Genomic DNA, 26,608 nt, shown 5'->3' with positions numbered 1-26,608 from the left:
TGGATATCACATATCTATATAGTCAGGATTCAAGTCCATTCAAGACAATTGTATCAACAGGTCACAAATTAGTATGTATGATGGACAAGATAAAATACACAGTATAAGCTAAACATGCAGAGCACCCTTTTCAACGCTAGGTGTCGATTCTGCGGCCTCCCCCCCCACTATACTTTAGCCTAATAAGGCTTAATATTAGCATCCCTGACCAAACCCAAATCATAATTTTAATTAATGAATGCAGATATAGTTTCTTTCATGCTAGTACTACATCAGTTCTCCTCTCAGTCACTACCAGCTTTCAAGTGTGGTTTTATAAGCCTTTAAGGCATGTAAAATAATATATGCTTAAAGTAAAAGTGCCATGATTTACTTGTACCAGCAAAATATCTCTTCACCCCCGTTTGTTGTTCCCTTCCTTTTGACTCTCTCCCCATATCCTTCTACCACTGGAATGGACCTAAATAATCTTCTATTACTGAATGAATTTTGATTGCTTCCGTGCTGCATTCATTTGCAGCCCGTTCTTCATCCCGACACTAAAATCTTTAGGAAACAAGTGCAGGAAGATGAAAAAAAGCCAACAGAATTTAGGACTGTAATGGGAAATATAGAGGACCTCACCTCTATTTCAAAGTGGCCATAAATTCACTCACCCAGATCATGTCTGGCTGATAATTTCTTTCAAGAGACTGTTTAATTTCTTCACTCATTTTATCCTATGGATCATAAAATTTTTTGTAGTAATCCTTTCCAAAGGATTCCAAAGATAAGGCTGAAGGTGTATTCAGGAAAAAAAATATTCTAATTAATAACTTATTACAAAATAATCCTCGCAGACTTTCAGTGCATTAGTCATGTATTAACTCTCATTCTTACATACAGGGAACTGAGGCACAGAGAGGTGACTTCCCCATGGTTAGAGTAAATCAGTGACACAGGAAAAACTGCAGTTAGTTCCTGCCTTTCAATGTTATGATCAATTCATTAGACCAGGCTGCCTCAAAAGTGAAATAAAGTGTGGTGTTTGGGTTTTTTAAGAAAACAGTCACTTAGATGGCAGTAGACTTTTTTTCTGAAAATGTCAGGGTCTTCTCTAAGTGAAAAACATTTCTCAAAAGACCTGGTTAAGTACCAGGTTTTGAGATGGGTTGTTTCTATTAAGCCATGCAGTGTAGAACATGAAGATTTTTAAACAAAAACTCCAAGACATCAGGATGTGTACACATTCTTATCTGCCATCGCCTTAAACCACAAGGCCTGCTTTTTGCTACAGTCATTTGCTTCTTGCACGTGAGTGTGAGCAGTAAACCTAGCCAAGTCTGTTTAGCTCCCCCATTCTTAGGCCAAACCATTAACATAATTTAGGATTTGCAAAAGCAATTCAAATATTTGAAGTTTAATCCACAAAGTGTTGAGTTAAAACCATGACTATACATGTGATCACATTTCTATTATTATCAGAACTTGAAGAATTTTAAAAATAAACCAAAATGATGTATCTGGAATACATGTTAGCATCCTTTTAAGACTATATAGGATCTTGTTTCTCAAACTGCAAATACCAGCATCCTTTAGGGAGTAGAGACTAAACACCCCTCTCTTCCCCAGCCTTAAGCCACTCTGCAATTTAGCAATTTGACTGTCAGGGCAGTATAACCATCATACATGGGCACCATCCAATACATCTAACAGAAGGTCAATACAGTACAATGCGTTTCCAATATAGTACGTGACTGTAGCAGCATACCAACCCCAAGTAATAGTCTCCAGAACTGCCTAGAGAAATCTGGCTAACATCAGATTAAACTAGTATTTGTGAAGAGACCTACCAGTGTGTTAACCTCCAGCTTTTCTCCTGCTCTGGAGTTAATGCCTCACAAATAAGGTAATTTTACCTCTCTATATAGTGTCCAACAAATGCAATTTTTTTTTTTCTTCCTTAAACCTATCCTCAGATGAGATGAATATTCTTAAGTTAGAATCTGGATCAGAGACTCCAAAAAGTAACTTAGTTGGTTATCAGCTCATAGTAGGGAAGCAAAGCAAAATGTTTAGTTTAGGTCTGACAGCTCAAAATAAATGCAGAGGAAATTTTTTTTTTTTTTACTGTGGATGATTTCTCAATAAAAATAAAATTATGTCTGTTTTATGACTCCATTAGTCTCTTAGTATCTGAAGCAGCACAGAAGTGTTTGTGGTGGAGGGTCCAGACAATACTGCCTAAGCAGTGAACTAAACAGAACCCACATTCTTAATCATGAGTCTCTCTCCAATGCCATTGAAAATTATAACTCACGACCAGCCTATCATTAACTCCAGGTACAGGTTAAAAAAAAAACAAACAAAAAACACCATTAGCAAAACCTGCTTGAAATGTTTTCTCTCAGGGCTACTGAAAAATTAGCCAAATTCTTTATTCCACTAGTAGTGAAACCGCCCCCCATGGCAATGGTTACACGATCACATTATCTCCAGCCTACTTCAAGTCCATATAAAGTCACATTTATTTAGACTTAACACATGTGGTTTCCAGTGATGCTTCTGCTTTTGGCTCCAGCTTCTCTGGGAATTCTAGTTTTTCACAGATTGTCTCCTTTACGGGTAGATACTGAGAGATCTCGTTAGGTTCCGTGAACAGGGAAGGTGGAACGTGCTAAGAAGCAAAAATTTTACATGAAACAAGTGAATGAAAGGAGGAAAAAAAAAAGTATTCCAAACCCAAACTTTTACAGACAATTAGTCTACAATTTACCTGATTTAAACACCTGAAGTCAGGTATGATTATTAGAATTTACCTTGTAACTTCAAATGTACATATAGTCTTTCACTCCTTGTGTGGATCAATAGGCTAAGGAAAGGTATTTAATGTTTTTAAGCAGCTCATTACAAGAGCACAAGAAAGTCAGAGACACTCATGACCTGCTACAATGTTTTAAAAAAATATATTTATCATTTGAATGCAACAAACAGTCTTTTTGAGGTTCTAGTTCTAGATGAGACTAGGATGGCCACAAGGGATCCTATGGTTAATGTCTTCTAGCCATTGCAATATATTCACTGGAGTTGCTCAGATTTAGGTATTGATAATTGATACACCTCAACATGTATCTTAGTTTTATGAAGTCTACCACAGACATTTACGTGAAATACTAAAACTCCCTGGATTTTAATTTCATATTTGAAGAAATCATAGAATCATTTAGGTTGGAAAAGACCTTCAAGATCATCGAGTCCAAACATCAACCATGCCCACTAAAAATTAGGTGGTTTCATTACGTTAATCAATATCTTTCTCTGGACATTCCTGTAGACAACTTAATGTCATCACATACAAGACTGTCATGGTTTAACCCCAGTCAGCAACTAAGCACCACGCAGCCGCTCACTCCCCCCCCCCCCAATCCAGTGGGATGGGGGAGAAAATCGGGAAAAGAAGTAAAACTCGTGGGTTGAGATAAGAACGGTTTAATAGAACAGAAAAGAAGAAACTAATAATGATAATGATAACACTAATAAAATGACAGCAGTAGTAATAAAAGGATTGAAATGTACAAATGATGCGCAGGGCAATTGCTCACCACCCGCCGACCAACACCCAGCCAGCCCCCGAGCGGCGATTCCCTGCCCCTGCTTCCCAGTTCCTAAACTAGATGGGACGTCACATGGTATGGAATACACCATTGGCCAGTTTGGGTCAGGTGCCCTGGCTGGGCATGAGAAGCTGAAAAATCCTTGACTATAGTCTAAACACTAGTGAGCAACAACTGAAAACATCAGTGTTATCAACATTCTTCACATACTGAACTCAAAACATAGCACTGTACCAGCTACTAGGAAGACAGTTAACTCTATCCCAGCTGAAACCAGGACAAAGACATTTGATGAAAAAAAACCAACGTATACTGAGCAAACCACCTTTGAACTTTCTAACATTCTTTAAGAAATGTATCCAGGGCCATTCAAATGCAACCTGTATTTTGGCTACCCCTAACACGCAAGGAATCATACTGCTGTTCCAATTATTTCAAACCTAAGTGAAGCAGGAATTTTTTTTTCTTTACCTGTGCAAGCTGATCTAGGGAACTGAAAAGCCATATGCATTTCCTCTCTATAACAACAGGCAGTAAGAATTATTTAACATAGATGATAATTTTTAAACATGAGATGAAGTAAAACCTACATCACTGATTTATATTTCAAAACCCACAAAACTATCAAAAAAGCTCATGTCTGGATTTAGTCCTGTTTATAGGGATCACATGTTGTAAGAAATTATACAGTGCCCCTTTCCTCAAAAAGAAAAGCATTTTGCCAAAATGCTCAGACCCTCAGAAGGTTAGTAACACGTTAGCCGCTTTTTACCAGTGAAGGAAAAACAAGGGAGAAGGAAAGTAACAAGAATACCCAAGATCAGGTGTTGGGTCAAGAATAAAAATCAACAGCTGCAACTCCAAACGTGCCACAAAATATTTTCAGCCGTTACTGGAGTTTTAAGGTGGGCTGTTAAACTTATTGGAGAAAAACTGAATGCATCTATTACCAAACAGATCTTAACCCCTAATACTACTTGCAAACATACAACCAGCCCTGAATTTAGCATCATGGGACATGGACTACCTGATTTTGTGGCTGAACAGTTCTATGAAAAATAATTTTTAAATCTTGTTAATGCAAAACTAGAAAAAGTAACCCAATCCTGTATCTTGTCATGTGATCTGAGCATTTACAAATGCAAATCTGCTCTGAAATCACCAAAATAAATGTTGCATAAGCATAAGGTTTTTCCTCTATATCAATTCCAAACCTAACAAAAAATGACTTACAGACACAGTATCTTCTACGCTGACCATAAAACAAATTTCAAAAGTAGACAGAAAAAAACCCCAAAAAACAGTTTAAAAAATGCAATACCTTTAAACTTGATATTTTGCTTTCTCTGGATGTATATTCTCGCAACATGTAGGCCTTGTCAGCCTAATGGGAAAAAAAATGGCAAAAATTAATTACAAAATTATCATCTAGTATTAGTGCAAAATGAGCATTTTAAATACATTGAATTTAGTAAGCATCTGAATTTGGTTGACCACAGATTTTCACCTGAGAGCAGAAACATGTTCAAATTCACGAAGACAGAGAAAGATGTTCAGCAATGTTTTCCTTCCCAAACATCACCTTTCTGCGTGCATGCATGAAAAAAAAAAATAAAATCTACAACTGACTATGCTTGTTAATCTTTACTCAGCTAGAACTCTTACATCAGTATGAATACAGCTGGACAAAATAAACAAACCACCACTGTTAAGTTCTGTATTATTTATGAGATACTAGAACTCAATGTAGTATGGACACTTATTTGCAAGTTAAAAGTTGCAGTCATGTATTAGACAAGCCAAATAACATTTACTTGGAGACGAGGGTAAGAACAGTATCACACCATTTACTGTTGCCCATTTTTCCTCTTGTACTTCGTCTAATCAGCATCTGTCAAATGTATTTAAATTATTACATCACATGACGGGTAGCCTACTCTGCTCTCATACAGTACCTAGCCCCATGGCATCCAGCACTTGGTTGCTACTTGAGCACCACAACAATAAAACACACTTCAAAGTTCAGCTCGGGTATCCTCTATGCCCCCAAACATCAGAATTAAATTACAGGAGTATCAGCAGGTCTTCTCTGAAAGTAACATGGCAAAGGAGCATCTGTAAAATATTCATGATGGCAAGTTAAGGGTTTACCTCATGATGAAGCCTTGTATCATTCATCCTGATAAGTACCCCATCAACTCGCAAGAAAAACCTCAACAGCACAAAAAAGCTGGAAGGCATAACTCTCTGCAAAAATAAAGATGTTCCATTCAGCATATTACAAAGTTTTACTTCAAGTATGCACTTATCTGCGTCAGATATTCACAATGAAAGATAGTATGAGGAGCTTTCAGTAGTAAAGTCAAAAATCGGGCTGTTGATATGCTACAGCTATCATTGGACAGCAGGGCAGACAGTGTCTCAAACGATTCCTAAGCAGGATGCAGAAAGAGAGAAAAGATTGTTCCCTGAAGCAACTGACAGAAAGACTTCTAGACAACATAGTTTCCAGTAAGACTGTATTTCTAAAAGCAAGGATAAAGAACTTTGCATTTTAAACTTAAATCCCAGAAGGAACAACAAGCAAAAAGTGACTGCATTTTGCATGTATTAGCCAACTGAGTCACCAAGCATCTTGTATACACCTCTCACTACTCACTATTTTTACACTCAAACTTGATACTCCATGATCATGAAGTTCGTCTTCAAACAGAAGTACTTCTTCAAAAAACATAATTTGTTCCCTAGCTTTCAATTTCTCTGTATTTATGTGTTCTGTTGTAGGAACAACCTAAAGAAAAAGATTAAGAACAGTTAGCCTATTAATTTGTTGCCAAACTACATAAAGTTTGCCCTGACCTTTTAAATACCCCAACTGCTCATTTTAGAAAGGAAAAAGCTTTTAGAGCACTAAACTTAAAACATCCCAGATTTCTAAGAGAAGAAGTTAAAATTAAAACCAAAGTTTCCAAGAGGAAACATCAATCAAAGCAAAAACCAAGAGTGGAAAATTCTTAATAAACTTCCCTCTGGGCACAGGCTCAGTAGGGTTTCAGCTGCAAACAATTCTGCTCACTTTCTGTATTTCAAAACATTGAAGATGCCTAATGTTTAACATACAAATGAGAAGTTCTGGGTTATAAACAGGATTCCATGCATTTAGTATCTCTAGCACACTACAAACCCTGAACAGGATTCTAATAAAGCCTCTCCATGGAAATCAAGTACCTATATGTTTTCCATCTCATGGTCTCCATATACACTCATACACTTCCGCTGCCTAAAGACTACAGGCCAACAAGACATTGTTTATTTCTATACCACACTTTCAATTCCAGAATAACTCAAGTGACCTATAACTAACGCAACCCTAGTAAATTAATATGGGTTATCTGCTTAGTAGCAAGCAATCTGTATAAAGAGAAGCTGGGAACTTCAGTCTTATTTTAAAGTAAACAAAGACAAGGGAGGGCCTGTGAGTTTAAATATGAGGAGTTACTGTTGCAGAAAAACAAAGCCATTGAAGGCAGCCAGATCTACACATCTGCTTAGACAAACAGGCAAGCAACACAGAGTAAAAGTACTAAAGAATTTCACAGCTGATAGTTCTGTTGTGTGCGAGGAGCTCAGGGCTTCAGAGGGGCATCCAGCAAGCGCTGAAGATCCCATGTGCTTTACTCTCTGAGTAAGTCCTCACTAAGGGACACAATGGCACCTTTTTATATAATCCTAAAATGCTTTAAAAAACACCACCCAGTTATTAAAATAAGCCATGATTTGACTAGAATAACATGCTGAGAGACATGAAAAGCCCAAACTGTACTTTGAAGTCAGAAACTATGAAACATGAAAGATTTTACAGAAGGCTATTGAAAGGTAAATGACAGCTTTAAAGAAAAGTGTTTGTTTGACTGAAACAATATACAATCAGCATTTAACAAGGAGAAAATGGTTACCTTTAACGTTGCAGTATCTCCCAGCAATGTTCCTTTGTAGTCTGTTGTGTAAGTCCAATCGTATGGCTTGACAACTTCCTTAGTGTGCTCAGTCTCACTCCTCAAGAAGTGAAAGAGAAAACAGCGTACTTTGTAGTAATTCTTAAAAAATTACAACCGCACATAAGATTATGTATTACAATTCCCACACTCTTCAAGAAAAACAGCAGCACTGTCTGTGCTGCAATGACGATGTCAAGACTTCATCATACAGTACTGCTTCTTTCATAGCATGTTTCCATAATAAATTAGAAAACCGTTACCAGGATTCCTGTGCTAACACTATCTCAGTCCTATGAGTCAAAATAAAGATTTTAGTTCAATGTTGTTGAAAAATTTCTATGTCAATATCATTTTTTCTTTAAGTAGGCAGAAAGCAATCTGCTGATAACACACAGCAATCATTAACACTGCTATTTGCCTTAGTTTTCATAACAGCTTTGATTTCTCTCTGTGCTTTATTTCTAGGTGCTCTGCAACTAATTTGGTAAATACTTGTAAATACTTGTAAATACAGTACAATTAGTTCTCATGCATGGTAATGGTTCCGCTATATTCCTAAAGCTAAGATTTTGAACACGTACAGCATTTTGCACTTTGCAACACCACACAATACAATCTTGTAATGCTCGAGTTTGAATAAACAGAAAGAGCATTAAGCCATGTTAAACTTGTAGTTTATATTAAGAAAGCCAAGACATGTCTGAAAAATGCAGTTGGCCCAATTTCACAGATAGGATGATCATGGCAAAGAAAAGCTAAGTGATTTCTGTGATCACATGTTGTTTCTATGGTAGAACCAAATGCAACATGGTCTTCAAGAGTTCAGTCTGTTCTTTTAACTACTTTATGACAGTTTCACATACAACACACCAATACTTGCCCACTGGTGATAAAATACTGTACCTGCTCTCTTGCCACTCCTCTGCACAAGCCACTTTGATCATACCTTGACAATTATTGACACATTTTAAAGCATCTGTTGCATTGAACTCAATTCCAAAACCACGATCATGCTGTATTCTGAGGATATTGTCACCAAACATCATCTCTGGCAGGGAAGGCATGTGTAATTCATCGGCCAATCTGCACAGAAAAATAAAAGTCCCATGAAGAGAGATCAGTCAGCTATAGTTCAGGGAAAGCAGTCCCTGTTTTGGAATAAGTATTCTTTAGACCATGGTATTTTACAAGACATTACCAGTATGTTCTGCAAAACTTTGTTGTTTTCCCAGTTTAATCATTCGACATGAATTGCAGAGTGATTGATCTGAAGTTACTTTTCCACCACATAAGTATTCCTAAAACATTCCTTCTCCATCAGGCTCATACGAAAGTCTCATACATGAGGAAGCAAAAATAATCTGATATGCATGAAGCAGCAGATTTCAACCTGTTGTAGCAAATTCCTGGATGATCCATGAACTACTTTGGCAGGTGGCTGAAAAGTTTTAGGAACAAGCACTCATTGTCAGCAAGTTTAAATTCACTAGACAGTAGTCCATACCTCCAAATTTAGAAGCCTACAAAAAGGGACTAAAACCAACCCTGGCAGAGTAAGTGAAAAGTGCAGAAGACACTGCTTGTGCTCTACTACTTTCCCAAGCTGGCAGAGAATACATACTGGTATTTGTAACCTTAAGCATGAAAGCCACAGCCATAGCCACAGACCTAACTGAACAAAGTACTGCATGAACCAAATAAGCATGATCCCCGCAGAAAATCTCAAACCATCCTATTGGGTTTGCGTGGCAAGGTTTTGGTAGTGGGGGAGCTATAGGGGTGGCTTCCGTGAGAAGCTGCTAGAAGCTTCCCCCGTGTCTGACAAAGCCAGTGCCAGCCGGCTCCAAGATGGACCCACTGCTGGCCAAGGCCAAGCCCATCAGCAATGGTGGTAGCGCCTCTGGGATAACAGATTTAAGAAGGGTGAAAAGTTGCTGTGCAACAGAAACAGCAGCCAGAGAGCAAGAATATGCGAGAGAAACAATCCTGCAGGCACCAAGGTCAGTGAAGAAGGAGGGGGAGGAGGTGCTCCAGGCACCGGAGCAGAGATTCCCCTGCCCCCCATGGGGAAGACCATGGTGAGGCAGGCTGTCCCCCTGCAGCCCAGGGAGGTCCACGGTGGAGCAGATATCCACCTGCAGCCTGGGGAGGACCCCACGCTGGAGCAGGTGGATGTGCCCGAAGGAGACTGTGACCCTGTGGGAAGCCCGGGCTGGTGCAGTCTGTGACTGAAGCACTGCATGCCGTGGAAGGGACCCACACTGGAGAAGTTCGTGAAGGACTGCAGCCCGTGGGAAGGACTTGCATTGGAGTTCATGGAGGACTGTCTCCCGTGGGAGGGACACCACACTGGAGCAGGGGAAGAGTGTGAGGAGTCCTCCCTCTGAGGAGGACTATAAGCAATAAAAACAAAATGCCAAGTGAAATACATTATAAAAGGATGCTGACTAAAAGCACTCCATAGTTCTTGACTCTTCAAATTTGAAGTAGAGGAACTGTTTCGCAGATCTCATGCTAGGTACCGAGACCTACAGGTAAACAACTAATTTTGGACTTTTCCTCCCTACCCTACAAAATCTTTTATGTTCTGTCAAGCTTGTGTTGTGACTCTTGCAGCTTTACTTTTCAGCCTTTTTCAACACATTCTAAAAAACTGTGTGTCCTTCAAAGACATCTAAAGAGATAAAAGTAATTTCTGAAAATTACAGAGGTGACTGTTTATTTTAAAATAACTACAGTTAAAGAAACTGAATAGATCAGAAAGTGAGTACAGCAGGCAATCTGGCTTCTAGACTGGCAGTTCAAGTCTCTCTCTTGTTTACAGATAATGAAGAGAGTTAGCATCCTCCTGATCTTAAGAATAAAGATCTTAATTTTTAAGAGGTAGCATCCTACAAAATAAGTCTTCACAAATGTGCTGTAAACATGGGATACTCTAGTAATAGCCCTCCTTCCCCTGCAGGACACAGGTACAGCTTAGCTGGATGTTGAATCCTCATTACAGAAAAATTACTAAATCACAGGATTCAAATTTTCTTGCCTGTTACTGCAAAAACTAAAGGACCATTAGTCAGAAGCAGTTTGAGAAGACTATTTTAGGCATTGAACATTGGATAAAGATAGAGGAAGGAACATAGTTTTTACGTGTTTTAAGGCAGATATCCAGTTTTAAAAAAAACAATCAGTATCAAGCTGTTATGTTTCAAAACCTAACATTTACATAGTTTACTATAATTAAGAAAAAAAGCATAACAACATTTCAAGACATGGGACTTTATCAAACAAATTAGTCTCCAAAAAGCTAAAAGCAATATGAACAAAGATACATTTAACAAGACTAACAAGATTTCCATGTATGTATTCCAGAAACTGAAACCAAGAAGCACCTGTCAAATTCAACTGCCACCAAGGTCAGCTATGGCACTACACAGCTGAACTGTTCAGTTCCACATTAGTAAACCTGACTTAAGAACTTGATGCTGACACAGATGCATTTCCTCCAACAGTTTGACAGCAGTAGAAATTACTACTACAAGGAGAGACCAAATAATAAATTATTAATGAAAACCACTATCTTAAAATAGCTGTTACCATGAAATAGCTTATGCGAGTCTGTGGAGCACATTTAAAAGAACCTTAATCACCATTACAAAGTAATTAAGAAAAACAGGCTTCTAATTAGCAGGCGTCAGTTCACAGAGGTCTAGATCTCCAAAACCATTAGCAATCATTAAAAACGAAGTTCTGGAAACCACCTGAAACCCAAATCCTCCCAGTTTCTCAAGCCAAAGAATCAAGCTCACCCTCGCAGAAAGAGGGGGAACAAAACCCTCCCGAGCTACTGGACTAAACTGCGTCTCCCCCGCCCAGGGAACGTCATTTATTTCTTGCGCAAAGCGACAAAGGGCCCCCAAACCCCTCACTGTCAGGGAGTGAGGTCCCAGCCCCGCGGGGGCTCCTTCCCGCGCCCTGGCAGGTCCCGTGTCCGTGTCCGTGTCCGTGTCCGTGTCCGTCCCCCCCCGCCCCGGTCCGTCCCCAAGCCCGCCCCACCTCTCGGCCTGCGCCGACTTCATAATGTGCGTCCGGGCGGCGCTCAGCTTCCACGGCCCGAAAGTGAAGTCGCGCCGGCTGCTCTGGAAAACGGGGTGCATGGCGGAGGCGAGGGGGAAGGCCCCGCCGAGGAGAAGACAACCGGGACCGAAAGGGGCGGCGGAGCCTGCCCCGCCTCGCCTCTCCGCCGCAGCCCGTACACCCCGAACGGCAGCCACTGAAGGGACTTCCGCTTCCGGTGGGCGCGCCCCTGCGCGCGCAGCCCGGAAGCCGCGCGGCGGCGGGAGGTGACGCACGGGGCGGGGACGGGGGACGATGGCGGCGGGGCCCGAGCTGCTCTGCGCCCCCGGAGCCGTCGGGAGGGGGGTGTCTCCGGCCTTCTCTGCCCGGCGGTGCCGCGGTGGGCAGCTGGGCGCGAAGAGCCGGCGAGCTCGCCTCAGCCCGCTGTTCCCGGGGCACCGGGCTGCAGCAGCCGGCGCAAAAGGTGCGTCTGCCCGGCGGGCGTTCGTGCCTCCAGCCGCATCCCCGGTGGTACCTCGCCCAGCCCAGCCCGAGGGCGGCGGCGTGGGGGAGGGGGGGGGCTCTGGTTCTGCCACGGGGGCTGGGCGGCAGGATGCCTGCGGCGGTGCTGCCAACGGAGGGGCGAGAGGGGCTACGGGGAGTTCGGAAGCCCTGGCGGCCCCGGGCCGTTCTCCCTGGCCGCGCTCAGTGGTTCAGCAAGCATTAACCGGCTCCAACGTACAGAGACCCTGTGCTGGTTTAGATGTTACAGATGTGGGTGCGTACGTACGTGTGGAACCTCCCGTGCTGGTCGGATAGCTTCTTGAATGGCCTTTTAAAAAACTCAAAATGGGACAGCATGGTAAGGTTATTAAAGTCCTGTAGAAAGCATCGGTAGAAGTGGTTGAGAACAACACATAACTTACTATTCCAGCACTGATGGCCGGGTGCTGCTGTTGCTTTTCTGTGTCATCGAAAGGACAGAGTGACTCCTCAGGAGCTTCCCTTAGCAGGGGGACACGACACATGGTCCGGCTCCTTCTGCTGGACAGGTCAGGGCAAGCTAGGACAGCAGCCATGGGAATGCGACCCTCCCCATGCCATGAAAAACTCGGTCTCTTCCAAAGCACAGAGCAACCGAAGCACAGCAAACTCAAACCAGGCTGGTCGTCCAGGCTATGGGGAAGCTGGGAATTGGGGATGCGACATATCATTGACCCTTTACACTGTGCTCACCCGTGTCTTGTTTCAGGTGGGGGGGGAAGAACTCCTCCCAAAATCTGCTCCGAGTTGCTTGTCATAGCGTTTCGGGGTCTAGGAGGTCTGGAAATTGGGATCAGCCCCTCTCTGCGACTGACTCGCTCCGTGGGCCGGGGCACGTCACTTCACCTGATCTGTGTAAAATGGATTCCCCCCCCCCTCTTCTAACCGGATCCCTGCGTTAGTCGGCGAAGGAGGGCTGCGAGGAGCCCTGCGGTGCCGGGGAGCGGCGGCTGTGCCGCGGGGTAGATGCTGTGCCCCCCCCCGCCCCTTCAGCCGGAGCGGAGCGGCCCGGCCGGACGAGCCCTCTACCCGGGACGGGTCTGTCCTGTCGGCTCCCCGCAAGCCCCTGCCGCCGCAGGCCGAGACTCGGGGCCGGGCGGTGGGGGGAACCCGCCCGCCGGGGGGGGCGGCCGCAGAGAAAATGGCGGTCGGGGAGGGGGCGCGGCGGGATGAGACGGCGGGGCGGGCCGGCGGGGAGGGGGCAGGGGCACGGCGGTGGCGGGGGAGGGTCGGGCCGCGGCTCGGGGCCTCTCCGACGGCAGCGGCGGCGGCTGTGGGGGGGTCCGGGGTGCTGTAACCCGAAACTTCCCGCTCTGGCGGCGGCGGCGGGCGGTGAGTGCGGTGCCGGCACCGGCGGACGGGACGGGGGCGGCGGGACCCGCTCGCCGCCGGGGCGTGTGTATGTGTGTGTGGGGAGGGGGGTGTCGATGATGCCCGGGGCGGAGGACCCTGCCCCCGCCCTTTGTTCGCTGCCGGAGGGAGCGCGGGGGCAAAATGGCGACCCCCCGCCTCCTCCACCGTATCTCCAACTCGACGCCGCTGGCTTTGTGCGTGCCGCCACGCCGGGCCGGGCTGCCCGGGATGCTCTCCCCGCCCCGGGCTGCCCACCTCCCCCGGAGGCCTTTTCCTCCCCTCGGGGTGCAAGCAGGGCCCTGAGGGGACGGGGAGCAGCAGCGGATGGGCCCGGCGTCGTTCGCGTAGGCAAGCGGCCGCGGCCCCTCGGGGGTAGCCGCCTTTCCAAAACCTGCACCGGTCAAAAAGCGTTGGAAAGGCTCGCAGAGGTGGTGCAGGCGTGCTAAGAGAGAAACTCGGGGAGAAGCGGTGTTGCAAACAGTCGGCAGGCAGCTGCGCTAGAGAAGAGCTAAGTTGTGTTTTACAAAGCATGGCCCAGTAATGTCTTTAATTATGCTCTTAGGAAGCACAGATTAAAATGGAAAAAACGCGGCTCTCCAGCCTGACATTGCTGCCTGAGGCCACAGCAGCCGCGCAGACGGAAGCCTTTCTGTGAGTACTCCTGCCTGCGTGGGAGCCGTGGGTGGGCACAGCCACAGAGTTAGCCGAGATAATTTTCCCCGAGTCCCTGATGTCGAAGAAATGCTAACATCAACTCTATATTAATCGGTGGACTCTTTAGTTTCCTGGTTTGCATATTTGCAGTTTTTTGGTGGTGCTTTTTCTTCAGTATGCTGGCCTGCAGATGGGTGAGGGATTGAATGAAGTAGGTGGGAGTGCCTGTTGGAGGCAGCAGGGAGAAAGCTGCTAAGGAACTGGGAGAAATACCGAGGTTTCACAGAACGAGGTTGTGAGTCAGTGGGATGGATGCTACCACTGAGAAGTCAAGGGCTAAAGGTTCTCAAACATTTCTGTAGGGTGGACCGCAGCTTGATGCAAGGAAATGTCTTTCGAACCTCATGTACAGAAAGCCAGTTCCCCCAGTCTTTTGGCAGTAAAATAGAATCACCGCTGTAGCTAAGGTGATTATGAACATGGAGAAGTGATGTTAGGAGAGTACATGCAATGATCCCTGAGTCTTTGAATGTTACTTAGCAACTGTTAAGAAAGAGTCAGCAGGGTATGACTAGCTAGGCATCCACAGACCACCAGCAAATAGTGTATAGGCAGAATATAAGGTAACAATCAGAGTAAATGGGCAGAATTAAAAAAAAGTAAGTTACTTTTTTTAAAGTGAGAGAAACAAAGACTGGTAGTGACATTCTGGTTGTTTCTTCACAGCCTAGGTGAAGGGACTGAGTGAGATGTTCAGCTGATTAGTATGGCTTAGAAACAAGTAAGATCCTTAGAAAATGTGAAAGTAAAATGTGCTAATTTTCTTCCTTGTTTCCCCCCTTCCACCTCTTTTTGTCTTTCAGTTTCTTCCCTGTTCTAGGCTTGGCACTGTCATTGACCTCTTTGGTGTACCCATAGGCAATTTCCTGCCCCTTCACTTTCCCTTCTAAAATGGTTTCCTGCATCCTACAGGTAAATTTTAATTAACACAGGCAAAAGGGCCTCCAGTCTTTGGAGAGAGCTTGAAGAAATCTTGACCGAATGTTTCTGAGCATTGTTCTGCTTCTAGCTGCTCATCATGTCTTGGCTGCTCCAGCTCTGCACGCTCTGACCATGAGCAGCAATTCCTCCCTCAGCAATGTGAAGGGCCTGAGGAACCTCACCACACAGGAAGACGGGGCGGTCAGAGTCACTGAGTCCATTGCTATAATCGTCATTGCTATTTTCATCTGTTTGGGCAACTTGGTGATTGTCGTCACCCTATATCGGAAGTCTTACCTTCTCACATTGAGCAACAAGTTTGTGTTCAGCCTGACCCTCTCCAACTTTCTACTCTCTGTACTGGTGCTACCTTTCGTTGTCACCAGCTCCATCAGGCGAGAATGGATCTTCGGAGTTGTTTGGTGCAATTTCTCAGCCCTGCTCTACATGCTGATCAGCTCAGCCAGCATGCTTACTCTTGGACTCATAGCTATAGACCGGTAAGCAGCTCTTTTCGAATGAATCATAACGAATTGACTAGTCATTCCATAGAGTGGCTCGTTGGCTGCTCATAGAGTTGAGAAACACTGCAGTGGATAACACTGCTTACCATTGTAGTGTCATTATTCCTTCAGCCCTGTGTGAAATTTTGATACAGAACAGAAGAAAGTGATGTCATCAATAATGCAAAATGTGGACATGCATCTAGAGTTTTTTAAAGCTATTGATGGTATAATAACATACTACTTGAGAAACAAGAAATAATGACTTAGAATTCCAGATTATACCCTAAGCATGCACTCACAGGTAGGGACAGATTTAATAGCTGCATGTGTGCCCTCAGCTAAGTTTTTTACAATCTTGACTGCAAGGATATGTATTTTTACGTGTAATTATTTTTATAAACAGAGTCCCTGAGGCTGCTTCGAGGTTTGGAGAAAAGAGAACTAGAAATCAACATCATTAAAATATGTTCCTTTTTTTTATTGTACGTCTTTTGTGCTCCTGTTGACTCTTTCTTTTCTTTTCCACCAGGTACTATGCTGTGCTGTACCCGATGGTTTACCCGATGAAGATAACAGGCAACAGAGCAGTGGTAGCTCTTGTGTATGTGTGGCTACATTCCCTTATTGGCTGCCTCCCTCCCCTTTTTGGCTGGTCGTCTTTGGAGTTTGACCAATTCAAGTGGATGTGTGTGGCGGCCTGGCATAAAGAGGCTGGTTACACTGCCTTTTGGCAGATCTGGTGTGCGTTGCTGCCTTTTGTGGTCATGATGATCTGCTATGGATTCATATTCCGTGTGGCAAGGATTAAGGCCCGCAAAATCCACTGTGGTAGCGTTGTCATTGTGGAGGAGGACTCCCAGAGGAATGGGAGGAAGAACTCCAGCACCTCTACATCCTCTTCTGGCAGCCGAAGGAACGCTTTCCAAGGGGTTGTCTACTCAGCCAACCAGTGCAAAGCTTTCATAACCATCTTGGTTGTCATCGGTGCTTTCGTGATTACGTGGGGGCCTTACATGGTAGTAATTACATCAGAGGCACTTTGGGGAAAAAATAGTATTTCTCCTGCCTTGGAGACATTAGCTACATGGTTATCCTTTTCCAGTGCCATTTGCCATCCACTAATTTATGGACTGTGGAACAAGACAGTGCGCAAGGAACTACTAGGAATGTGCTTTGGGGATCGGTATTATCGCGAGTCCTTTGTTCAGCGGCATAGGACATCGAGATTATTCAGCATTTCCAATAGGATCACAGGTAAGATGCGTGGCTGCAAAAGACACTCTTCCTTAATACCAATAAGAGCAAGGCTTAATGTCTGCATGTGCTTGGCATGTTTCAGGGCTCTAAGCAGAGAGGGATGTTTCTGGAGGTTTTAATCTTCTGTTCAGGTTATCATAGACACTTGAAAGGAGAAATTTTTTTTGTGGGAGTTAACCTCTTTCTGCTACTCTAGTAAAATTTTCTCTGCCAGAGAAGACATAGTGATGAGGTTAATAAAAATAATTTCTTTTCTTCTCTCTCAAGCATTTCCTTTCACATGTCTACTGTTTTGTGTTACCCAGATTTGAGCACTAGTAATAGTACATTTTACAGCACTTCTTTGATTCCTGGCTTTATGCTACAACTCTTTGAGATCCACTGAAGTTACACTGGTGTTACTATTTCTGTAAATTCAGTTCATAGGCTTAATGGTTGTGAAGAAAAGATCACGAACAAAGTAGAACCATGTAAAAGAGTAAACTATTTGATGTCTCCACAAGTTGCAGGCTGGAAGCTTCAGTTGCTCAGAGTTTGTTTTTTTTTTAAAGTAGCAATTCAACAAAATTCTGATTTTTGATCATTTTCCTGGTCCTGTTCAGAAGCTTCCAAAAATAGGACATCTTCATTGGGTCCCTTGAGATATTTAATGCAGAGGCAGGAACTGAAGTTATTTAATTGGGAAGGAAGATCTAAAATGCAGAAGGAAAGGGAGAGCAGGAAGGCATCTGTTATCTCTTCTTCAACCTGGGATCACTGGGAGAGACTCCCATCTAAATGAAAGAGTTCTGCAGCTGCAGGCACGTCACAAGCTGCAGGAGCTTTGGCAAATCTGTATCCAGCAGATGCTATGGGTGAATACATTGAGAACTGAGGTGGGAGAGAAAAGACAGGAAAGTTTTTTTTCTCTTTCCAAGCGATAGGAAGCCAACAGCTTGAAATTTATCAGGTGTATTAGCTGAAGGCTGATAGGGAGGGGAGAAAAAACCGCAACCAAACCCACAACAAAATCTTGAAGTGGGATCCAAAGACAGCACCTTTGTAAGAATCCTAGAATCTCCTCCCTTCTTGTTTTGGGGATTTGAAAGAAGCCAGGCATATCGGTGCCCCAGCCTTGCTCATGAGCTTCCTGCCACACTAATGGCCTGTCACAGCTGCTGCTGGCTGCCAGGTTATTCTCTGTCTAGAAGGTGTCTGGCAAATATCCCCATCTCTCTTGAGTGTGTATGCTCTGTGTTCAGCCTGTCTGGCTGATAAAAACCATGCAATTGCAAAAAGAGTAGGGGGAGATGGTGCAGGTAGGAAGGAGACTTGCTATATGGAAAGACTCCAAGGATACCTGAAAGCTGCTGACTGGATTTCTAGGACTGGAAGTCCAGATGCTGTGCACTCGGGATCAGCTGGGTAAGTTTTATACATAGAATAATAAATAAGGCAGTAGAGTGGGTATTACTGGAAGAGGGTTTTTCTATTACAGACCCCTTAATCATTCATTGTGTAAGAAGAACAAAACTCTCTTGCAGATTTGGGACTCTCTCCTCATCTCACTGCCCTCATGGCAGGTGGGCGACCATTAGGAAACAGCAGCAGCACAGGAGACACAGGTTTCAGCTGCTCACAGGATTCAGGTAACTAAAAGTCTCTTGCTGTCTTTTCTTGGGCAGAAGATTGCACTTGTAACTTGGCAGAACTCTCTGGGATAGTCTGTATTTACACATACAGATGTCTCTTGGTGGATGGATGACATGAAGCATCTGTTCCAGCTGCTACAACAAAACTGCTGCAGTTGCCTTTTGCCTTCCTTGCTCTCAATATATTTACTTGTAAAATACTGTTTACTTGAAGGAATGATGACCCTCCCTTAGTAATGTGCCCTGGGAACAGGACTGACTGCTTTTGTGCCCTTCTCCTTTAGTTTCTATCATTCTTCAGGGACTTTCCCTGTATCCACGAGGAACAGAGTGACAAAGTCCTGCGGAGAATGTGCTTCTCTGTTTCCTAGTTTGTAAGAGACCTTGTGTCGTTCATCCTGCAATGTAAACATAAACACTTAGGATAGTTTCAGGTTATGATTTCATCACTAAAGATCTCTCAATTGAAGATGGTTTGGAAAAGGGAAAAAGAGTTCTGCCAGTAATTTTCTGTCCAGAACTGTAGCTAGATTTTTCTGGCAGTTAATTCAGCTATCACTCCTTAACTGCACCACAGTTACTTTAGAGTATTTCTGCTCTAGAGACACCAGATGGTGATCTTCTAACATTTGCTTGGTGTTAGAGGTTTGTTTCTTACTTTTGTAAAGAAAGTCTATGGAGCTGGGATTTATTTTGGCCATTGTTTTACGCTGGTGGTTTTATGCCTGTTGTGGGTATTCTGCAGCTGTATGTGGTAAAAGGAGACTAGCATCCTGGTAAACCTGTCTCAGTTAAGAGGATGTTGTGTTATCATCTTTTGAGGAATGGTACTGAGCAGTTTAAAGAAATTAACAAACTAAATACATACCGAATGCTGTTAGAAGTGCCACTGGGTTATGGAGGGGGTACAGTCCATTGCCTGGGAATGGATATACAGTGATCCACTGTGAAACACTGTTTCACTGGATGCCTTTACTGTGAGGAACTAAAGAGCATAAAGAAGTCATAGTCCCTGCTCAATGCTGCCTGCTGCTGTACATGATCCTGTGTCCTGCGATACAGTCGTGTCTTTCTCTGCCCTGGCAAACAGAAGCTGGGCTTTTCATGTTGTGAAAAACAGGTGAAATAGTATGAGAGGAAAAAAAAAATCTGAGTGGTGCCAGCTGTACACAAAATATGAAATGAGACCTGAGTCCTAATTGCTACAAGTGCTGCCTTAAGATCAATTAGTCCAAGGATGAAGGTCCACCCTGTAAGAATAAGAAGCTAGTCTCTTCACTGGCATCATCTGAAAAAAAAAATGCACCAAACTAGTGCATTTGAAAAAATGTGCTAAAATTCTGCTTCATGGAAGAAAGTATCTCTTTTTTCCTAGTGTCACCCTTCCATTGCACACTACGTTTCTGAGGAGGATCCAGTACCCTTAGAGATCAGTAAGAGTCTACTGTTTTCAGTAGACAGCCTCAAACCCAGCTGATCCACAGAACAGCACAGAAGGTTGTTAGCTTATTTGGGACTGTGTATTAGGGCAGCAGCTCATTCTCTTTCTTGTATGCTGGAGGGAGATGTATGATGTAACACACAAGTTTCACCTTAAAAAGTTTATCACTTTGCTATATCACAATGAATTGTCAGCAAAGACTAGACCTGTGGAGCAGTATGTTGTCTAGAGGTACACCCACAGTGATGTCTTTCTGTAAAATGGGTGGTGGAACATGTCCTTATTGTGAAAAGAATAAATTGGGGGGTCAAAATCAGTCAAGTGGGTGAAGAGGGATGTGAAGCCACTGCCTGGAGGAGTTATAAAACCTGTGAAGGCTCTTTGTCCTAGGCCTGTTGTCACATCACAGGAGTAAATGGACTGATAGTAAAGCGTCACACATCGAATGTGTGCAAGCTGTGTCTTCCAACAGCAGCTTCCCTGAGGACTGCTCACTCAGCACTGTCCTAGTGTCTCCCCAAAATGCTTGCTCTGCTTCTCTCTTACACGGCAGGGACCAGCATTGCAAGGGAGGTCTAGGCTACAGTCTTGCTCTTTGTGTGAAAGCATTGCAGAGATGCCAAGATGAATTTCCTTCTGCTTGTAAACTCTTTTATATTGGAAAGGTGCAAAGCAAATGCAGGGAGGTGAAATAAAAGAGACTCCTAAACTGCAAAAAAGACTCATCAGACAAAAACAATTCCCAACCAGCAAAGGATTTTTCCCCATTAAAATACATTTCAAGAAAGTCAAAATAGGTTATTTGAGACAAACTAAATTGAACAGAAAAACTCTCCAGTTCAGATTTCCATCCAGGTCTGATTACAAGCATGACATTTGGCAGCTATGGTCATCTGCCTCTCAGGTAGCCATTGTTAGCCTCTTGTCTTCATCAGGAAATGGGGGAAATTGCCCTCAACTTTACCCTTTATTTACTAAAGGTAAGGTTTCACCTTTGTCTGCTGTCCTATTGACATTATAAGCTCTGCAGCTGAGCATTTCGGAGCTGCTGGAGGTTTTAGATGGCTAATGAGAAAAGATTTTCAAATCCTTCAAATGAAAACTGTGACCTCATTCTTTTTATGTGCAGTGTTTAATTTGAGCTGAAATTTACTCAAAAGCTGGGTTTAGACATCTTTTGAAGGAACTGCTCTAAACTGAAAAGTTTTTGTCACCACTTAAATATTGTATCCCAGTGTTATTTTGTTTTGCTTGAGAACTCTGCTTTGTTTCAGGAACAGATACAATGCTTCTTGAAGATTATAGCTCAGATGGCCCTCTTGCCCCACACTGCATCTGTCCTCCTCGAAGGAGGAGTTCGGTGACGTTTGAAGATGAAGTAGAGCAAATTAAAGGTGGGTTTAGTGGTAAGCATGGAAATGGTCAGAACCAACTATATTGCCTGCTCAGGCAGCCTCCCAGGACCTTCAGAATTGCCTTAAAATGTATCTGACCACTGTTCACATTGACAGACCTGATCATTCATGCAGGTACAACAGAAGGTAAGATCAGGTCTTTCTTCCACTTCTCGAGTAGCAACAGACAAGGACAAGAGTTAGAAGCTGGGATTCCCTGCGTACATGTCATTTATGTTGCACAGCAGTATCCTCTCTGCAACTCCACTCATCTGGTGGCTGTTGTCTAGTTTGTGTTTCTCAGGGAATACATTTTCTTGCCCTCATGCTTTGATTCCATTATTCCAGTATTTCTCATTTGCTGTCTCCTCTCAAATTTGTCATTTGCATGTTGAAATGCTTCCATTTCAGACTTTAATGCTCTGAATATAATTTCATTTTGTTTCATTTACTTTTTTTACTTAACTTTTACTTCACTTAGTATGTTTCTCAGCAGATATGGGTGAAAATAGATGAACCACATGCACTTTTTCAGTCAACTCACTTGATTCTGTGTTAGCAAAGTGTTGCTGTGGTCATCTGTAAAATATGGCAAAGTTAATTTAATTTAAGCTGATAGTTACGATAATATGAACTAGAAGACTTGATAATAACAACTGAATTTACTAAACAATAAATGTGGACAGTAAAAAAATGAGCAGAATGTCTTTAAGAATCAAGTAATAAAACCTGACTGATTTTTATGATTCTGAAATTCAGAGAAGACACTTTCTCTGGAATTTACTCTTCAAACATCTTGGCAAAATTCACTTTTACCCTCTTCCCAGCATGAACTGATTATTTCCTTGGACAAATACATTATACGTTTCCCATTATCTTTCTGAGTGATTACGTAGGGGCAGGCATCTAATTTTTTGTGCAGTTCAGTGAAAGAGGGAGGTCTTAGTGTAAAAGCTCCCCACAGGTTTAGCAATTCTCCCTGGTATGTCTCGGGGTTTTCAGGCTCTCTCAGACTTTAAATTATTTCAGCAGCCACACTGAAGAACTACATTTAGGACAAACACCTGTGTTGCTCGACATGGTGGGTAGAGAGGTATATAGATGCTACAAAAGCACCTACATCAACACTGAAGAGCAGGTGTATCCAAGGTAATAAAAGGTTAGGAAGAAGCATACTGCTGTCTGCAACTGCAGTCTTCAACCTCTACTGGCATGGAGAGCTCTACAACTTCCGCACTGGAAGTGGAAGTAGATCCCACAGTGTGGCTGGAACAAATTTAAGCCTAAGGACAGCAGACTGCTGATTTTAATCACTACTTGGAAGAAGCCCTTGGAATTTGGGGACTGATAATCCATAAACACAGTGTCTGGTGTTTGGGCTTAAAACTTAGTATAAAATAGCTCTTAAACTGCACTGTTCATGTCAGCGAAGTGCGAGATCTTGGTCCAAATGCACTGAGAATCCCTGTAATGCTGTAAGCCGTGCTTACAGCAGAAGTACAAATTGAGGGTTCTGTTCCTGTCTTCTGCATGAAGTCTTGCCTGATGCCAGCCAATTCCCCTTGTCTCTAATCCTGGGGACTAGGTAGTAAGCAGAAATCAGGCCGTTGACTTTAGTTGGGTACAAATTCGGACCAATAAAATCCTGCATGCATAGGTTCAGATTCAGAAAATCATTCAACATACATTGAATTCAAAGTTAAATGTGTATAAGCAGTTTGCTTCATCAGATCACATTTTTTTCACTTGAATTGGAGGTAATCTTTCTCTGCTTGCCCTATCGAGGTCACTCTGAAGCTTTATGTTTATCGAATGGTTTAGGAACCCTGGGTATCATTGGTAAAAGCGCTCTGTAGGGTAGTTATTTTGCAGAGGGCATGGTCATACCTTTACAAAAGGATCAGTATTAGCCTTCAAGCATTTGCACAGCCATGCTGATCACTTATTAATTTTCTGATATGTTGCTTTGCCTTTTTTTTTTTTTTTTTCCCCAGAAGCTGCAAAGAATTCTGTTCTTCATGTAAAAGCCGAAGTCCATAAATCTCTGGACAGTTATGCATCCAGTTTAGCAAGAGCTATTGAAGCTGATGTGAAAATCAGCTTGTTTGGGGAAGATGCTTTACCAGGAGCTCTGTTCCCTGTGCGGACTCTGCCAGGAAGCAGTATGAACACACGGCGTGGTACCAGGCCCCATGCTAGCCAAAGACTTAAGTTGCAGAGCATCGATGAAGGGAATATTTGACAGGAGCACTGGAGTAAGAAAACAGAATGAAACCACTAGGCGGGACCTACTACAGCTGTCAGTGTTTCAACAGAAGCAGGATACCTTGTCGGGATGTTTTCAGTGTTTTTTCAACACTTGAAAACCAGCTGAATTCTGGTACTTACATCAGCATTTTACAGCAGTATTCATTTACTGTTTAGGGTGCTATTGACTCTTTTGTGCCATGTCTTAAATCTAGCACACAGTGCACAGGAATGCAGGGTTTGGTTTCATCGACCAGATTACATTAGTCTGTTGAATCTTGGGTCCATTATTGGCCAAAGCCAATACAGGAATGAAAAAGTATGTGAAGTGTTTAATTTGTTATTGCATTGATCATTTTCTGACCACCAGGATAATCAGTTTATACTTGATAGCTAGAGTGCTCTAATAGGAGCTTGTGGATTGGATACTACATAGAGCCTTACTATCACAGACACCCAAATGAGGAGCATGGACTTCACTAAGGGCAAAACCTGAACTTTTCAGAGAGCTCATGCAGATTATGGTCCTACTTACCCTTGCTAGCGGATATTTCTGGCCATCAGAATGCTAGATCTGAAACTGGATTGTGCATTGCTTCTGTGTTATGAGACATCAGCTTCTCTACATGTAATGGGTGGGGAGCAGACCTGTGCTGGAAATACCACAGAGATGGTATATGAGGACATCATCAATGCAGAGTTCGTAGTTTCTCTGAGAACTTCAGTTCACTTCCCTGGTTTTGCTTTTACTAAAAGGGCACTCTATGGCTGTGGTAAACTTGACGGAATATAAATAAGGTATTACCACTTCATATTCAGGATTCATCTTTTCTAGAGAGAAAAGTTCTATGAGGTTGGATTTTTTTTTAATCGTGAGGGAATGTAGTATTTAAGCTATAGTTACCTCAGTGCGTATATTTCTTGGAGTATTGATTCATTAATCTCTAAAATAAGAACATTTGGCACTTACATTGCACTTTGCGTGTTCTTAAGCACTGTACAGACATTACCTTGTTAGGCCTTTGTGAGAGGGTTGATCAGCCCTGCTTGCCAAAGAAGGGGAACTTGGCAACAGTCAAGCTGCTGGCAATCAAACAAGCTGCAAAGGTGGAAAGGTTTGTTACGAGAAGAGGGATAAGGTGGATCGTGCGAGCATGCCCGGCTTGAGGAACCTTTCTGTGCCTTCCTGGGCTGGCCACTTTCTTACTTTGGGGGGGTTACAGCCCTGCCTTACTTCTTATTTTGAAGAGAGGGAGACATAAGTGAGCAGGATAATTTGCGGGATTTGCAATTGTGTCTGCAACTCTGTGTCTGCTCCCCCGTGCCTCCACCTTTCCCCAGAAGTGGTTTGTATGAGTTTTTACTGCAGGTTGTTTGGAAATCAGGAGCAGGATGTTTCCATCTGGGCAAAATCTGCGTGTACACTTGTTAAATTATGGCTGTGTGCGACTTACTTGGAGGCACAGAAGCAAAGTGTTTTTGGGGCAGAGCCTCAGTCCAGTACTGTATTTAGATATCCCATTTCTCTGTGTTCCTAACTCAGAAATATATTTCAGCACAAGCTTATGTCCATCTCTGGACAAAGCAGCTTGACTTCATGAACTAGTCTGAATCCCATTGCATTCCCATGTAAGCTGTAACTGCATGCTTAAAATTCAGTACATGGTTTGCTGATAAGAACAGGCTGTTAAAGCAAGAACACTTAAGCACCAGTAAGATGGCTTTTTGCATAATGCAGGAATGAAACGACTACCAATAGTGAGGTCCTTACTCCTGTGGTTTTTTTCTTCTCGTGTGTTAGATAAATTGGCACCTGTGGGCACTCACTGAAAAAAAATAAAATTAAATTTAAAATCCCAGTAATTGCCAGGAAATGCCCTGCACTGAGGTCATTATTGCTGTCATTATCATTACAATCACCGTTCCTCATAGTACTCGGCACTCCTTAAGGTATACACTTGCCTCAGATGGCTTGAAGTATTTTACCTGTATCCCTTTTATTTCATATTCCTGTTTCAAAACAAGGTGAGCAAAGTTGTTGCTGAATGTGAAAAGGGCACACATAAGGACATATGCATTGTGGTTAAGTCAGTGCTAGCCCAAAGTGGTGTATATTGAGGAGGAGAAGTTCCAAGGCACGTGTGAAAGCACAGAATTGTTAGTATTGTGTAAAAAGCGCATTTTTCACACAGATACTGAGCCAAACTTGGCCTTCAGGCAGGCCAGTGGAGTTGTATCAGTTTACACCATGACTGAATTTGGCTGTCAGTGTTACTTTCACTAATCTGTTGCTTAGTGTAAATGTTGTTAATATTTTTGTACATGCATTATAGCCTTTCCGTAATTGTTATTACCAGAGTCATTATCTCACTTTGAATTGTCATTAACAAAAGCAGTAATTAAGAGATGCACACATTTTGTAAAGTTGTATTCCCCGTCTTAAATACAAAAGAAAGAAAACCTTCTTTCCAGCTTCCAATGGTGCATGGCGTTTGTTTACCACTCCTGTTATTTCAACTTGATTTTTAAATATTTTACATTAAAAGTAGATTGAAGTGAAGGGATGCTCCTGGCAGCAGTGGTGCCTGGAACTGTGCTTCCGCCGTGGAGGGAGGCCTCCTGGGCGAGACGCTGGTCTCCCACCACCGGGCTGGATGTCGGCGCCCGGCTGTACCGGCACACGGGGCCGCAGGCACCGGAGCTCATCGCCGGGCCTCCCCGCGCCCCACCGAACAGGCGGTTCGATTCGGTAAAACTCAATCCCGGCGGACCCCTAGGTGCTGCGTGGCACGACGCGCCGGTCCGAACGCCGAGCAGGATCCGGGGGCGGTGCGGAGCGACCCCGGAGCAGCGACTTGTGTAAATCACCGACCGCCTCCAGCCCGCGGGGAGACCGGAGCCGCCGCCGCCGGGGCTACGCCCCTCTCGTGGCCACGCCCCCTCCATTGGCCACGCCCGCT

General features: G+C 43.5%; 2 protein-coding genes across 5 annotated transcripts; one reads left to right on the top strand and one right to left on the bottom strand.

The window, feature by feature from the left end:
* Positions 1 to 1,383: 1,383 nt before the first annotated feature.
* Positions 1,384 to 11,868, bottom strand: TIPRL (TOR signaling pathway regulator). Its single transcript, XM_075034300.1, has 7 exons — positions 11,642 to 11,868; positions 8,495 to 8,674; positions 7,550 to 7,649; positions 6,253 to 6,384; positions 5,745 to 5,840; positions 4,915 to 4,977; positions 1,384 to 2,656 (listed from the first exon to the last, which is right to left on the bottom strand). Exons 1-7 carry the CDS (start codon positions 11,740 to 11,742, stop codon positions 2,507 to 2,509), a joined length of 822 nt encoding a protein of 273 aa, XP_074890401.1. The 5' UTR covers positions 11,743 to 11,868; the 3' UTR covers positions 1,384 to 2,506.
* A 98-nt stretch (positions 11,869 to 11,966) lies between these two features.
* Positions 11,967 to 26,204, top strand: GPR161 (G protein-coupled receptor 161). 4 transcript variants are annotated; one of them, XM_075034296.1, is made up of 7 exons: positions 11,967 to 12,125; positions 14,100 to 14,188; positions 15,055 to 15,672; positions 16,208 to 16,932; positions 18,459 to 18,563; positions 21,282 to 21,401; positions 23,396 to 26,204. In XM_075034296.1, exons 3-7 carry the CDS (start codon positions 15,233 to 15,235, stop codon positions 23,641 to 23,643), a joined length of 1,638 nt encoding a protein of 545 aa, XP_074890397.1. In that variant the 5' UTR covers positions 11,967 to 12,125; positions 14,100 to 14,188; positions 15,055 to 15,232; the 3' UTR covers positions 23,644 to 26,204. The 4 variants fall into 4 exon arrangements, with proteins under 4 accessions (XP_074890397.1, XP_074890398.1, XP_074890396.1 ...); XM_075034297.1 differs by lacking the exon at positions 11,967 to 12,125 and adding an exon at positions 13,456 to 13,516; XM_075034298.1 differs by lacking the exon at positions 11,967 to 12,125 and having other exon boundaries at positions 13,558 to 14,188; positions 15,055 to 15,163; positions 15,261 to 15,672.
* Positions 26,205 to 26,608: the final 404 nt, after the last annotated feature.

The sequence above is a fragment of the Buteo buteo genome, chromosome 8, assembly GCF_964188355.1.
Source record: "Buteo buteo chromosome 8, bButBut1.hap1.1, whole genome shotgun sequence".
NCBI lineage: Eukaryota > Metazoa > Chordata > Aves > Accipitriformes > Accipitridae > Buteo > Buteo buteo.
The sequence above is the reverse complement of the archived record's forward strand: the minus strand, read 5'-3'. Positions and strand labels throughout refer to the sequence as shown.

What these genes read in the sequence shown, in the direction of transcription:
- TIPRL (XM_075034300.1), bottom strand. Translation starts at nt 11,742, where the DNA reads ATGCACCCCGTTTTCCAGAGCAGCCGGCGCGACTTCACTTTCGGGCCG. An exon ending in ATACAAGGCTTCATCATGAG is followed by an intron (nt 4,978 to 5,744) that starts GTAAACCCTTAA and finishes TTTTCCCATTAG; the next exon opens with GCTGACAAGGCCTACATGTT. An exon ending in GCAAAATATCAAGTTTAAAG is followed by an intron (nt 2,657 to 4,914) that starts GTATTGCATTTT and finishes TTTGCTTCTTAG; the next exon opens with CACGTTCCACCTTCCCTGTT.
- GPR161 (XM_075034296.1), top strand. Translation starts at nt 15,233, where the DNA reads ATGTTTCTGAGCATTGTTCTGCTTCTAGCTGCTCATCATGTCTTGGCT. An exon ending in GGACTCATAGCTATAGACCG is followed by an intron (nt 15,673 to 16,207) that starts GTAAGCAGCTCT and finishes CTTTTCCACCAG; the next exon opens with GTACTATGCTGTGCTGTACC. An exon ending in CAGCTGCTCACAGGATTCAG is followed by an intron (nt 18,564 to 21,281) that starts GTAACTAAAAGT and finishes GCTTTGTTTCAG; the next exon opens with GAACAGATACAATGCTTCTT.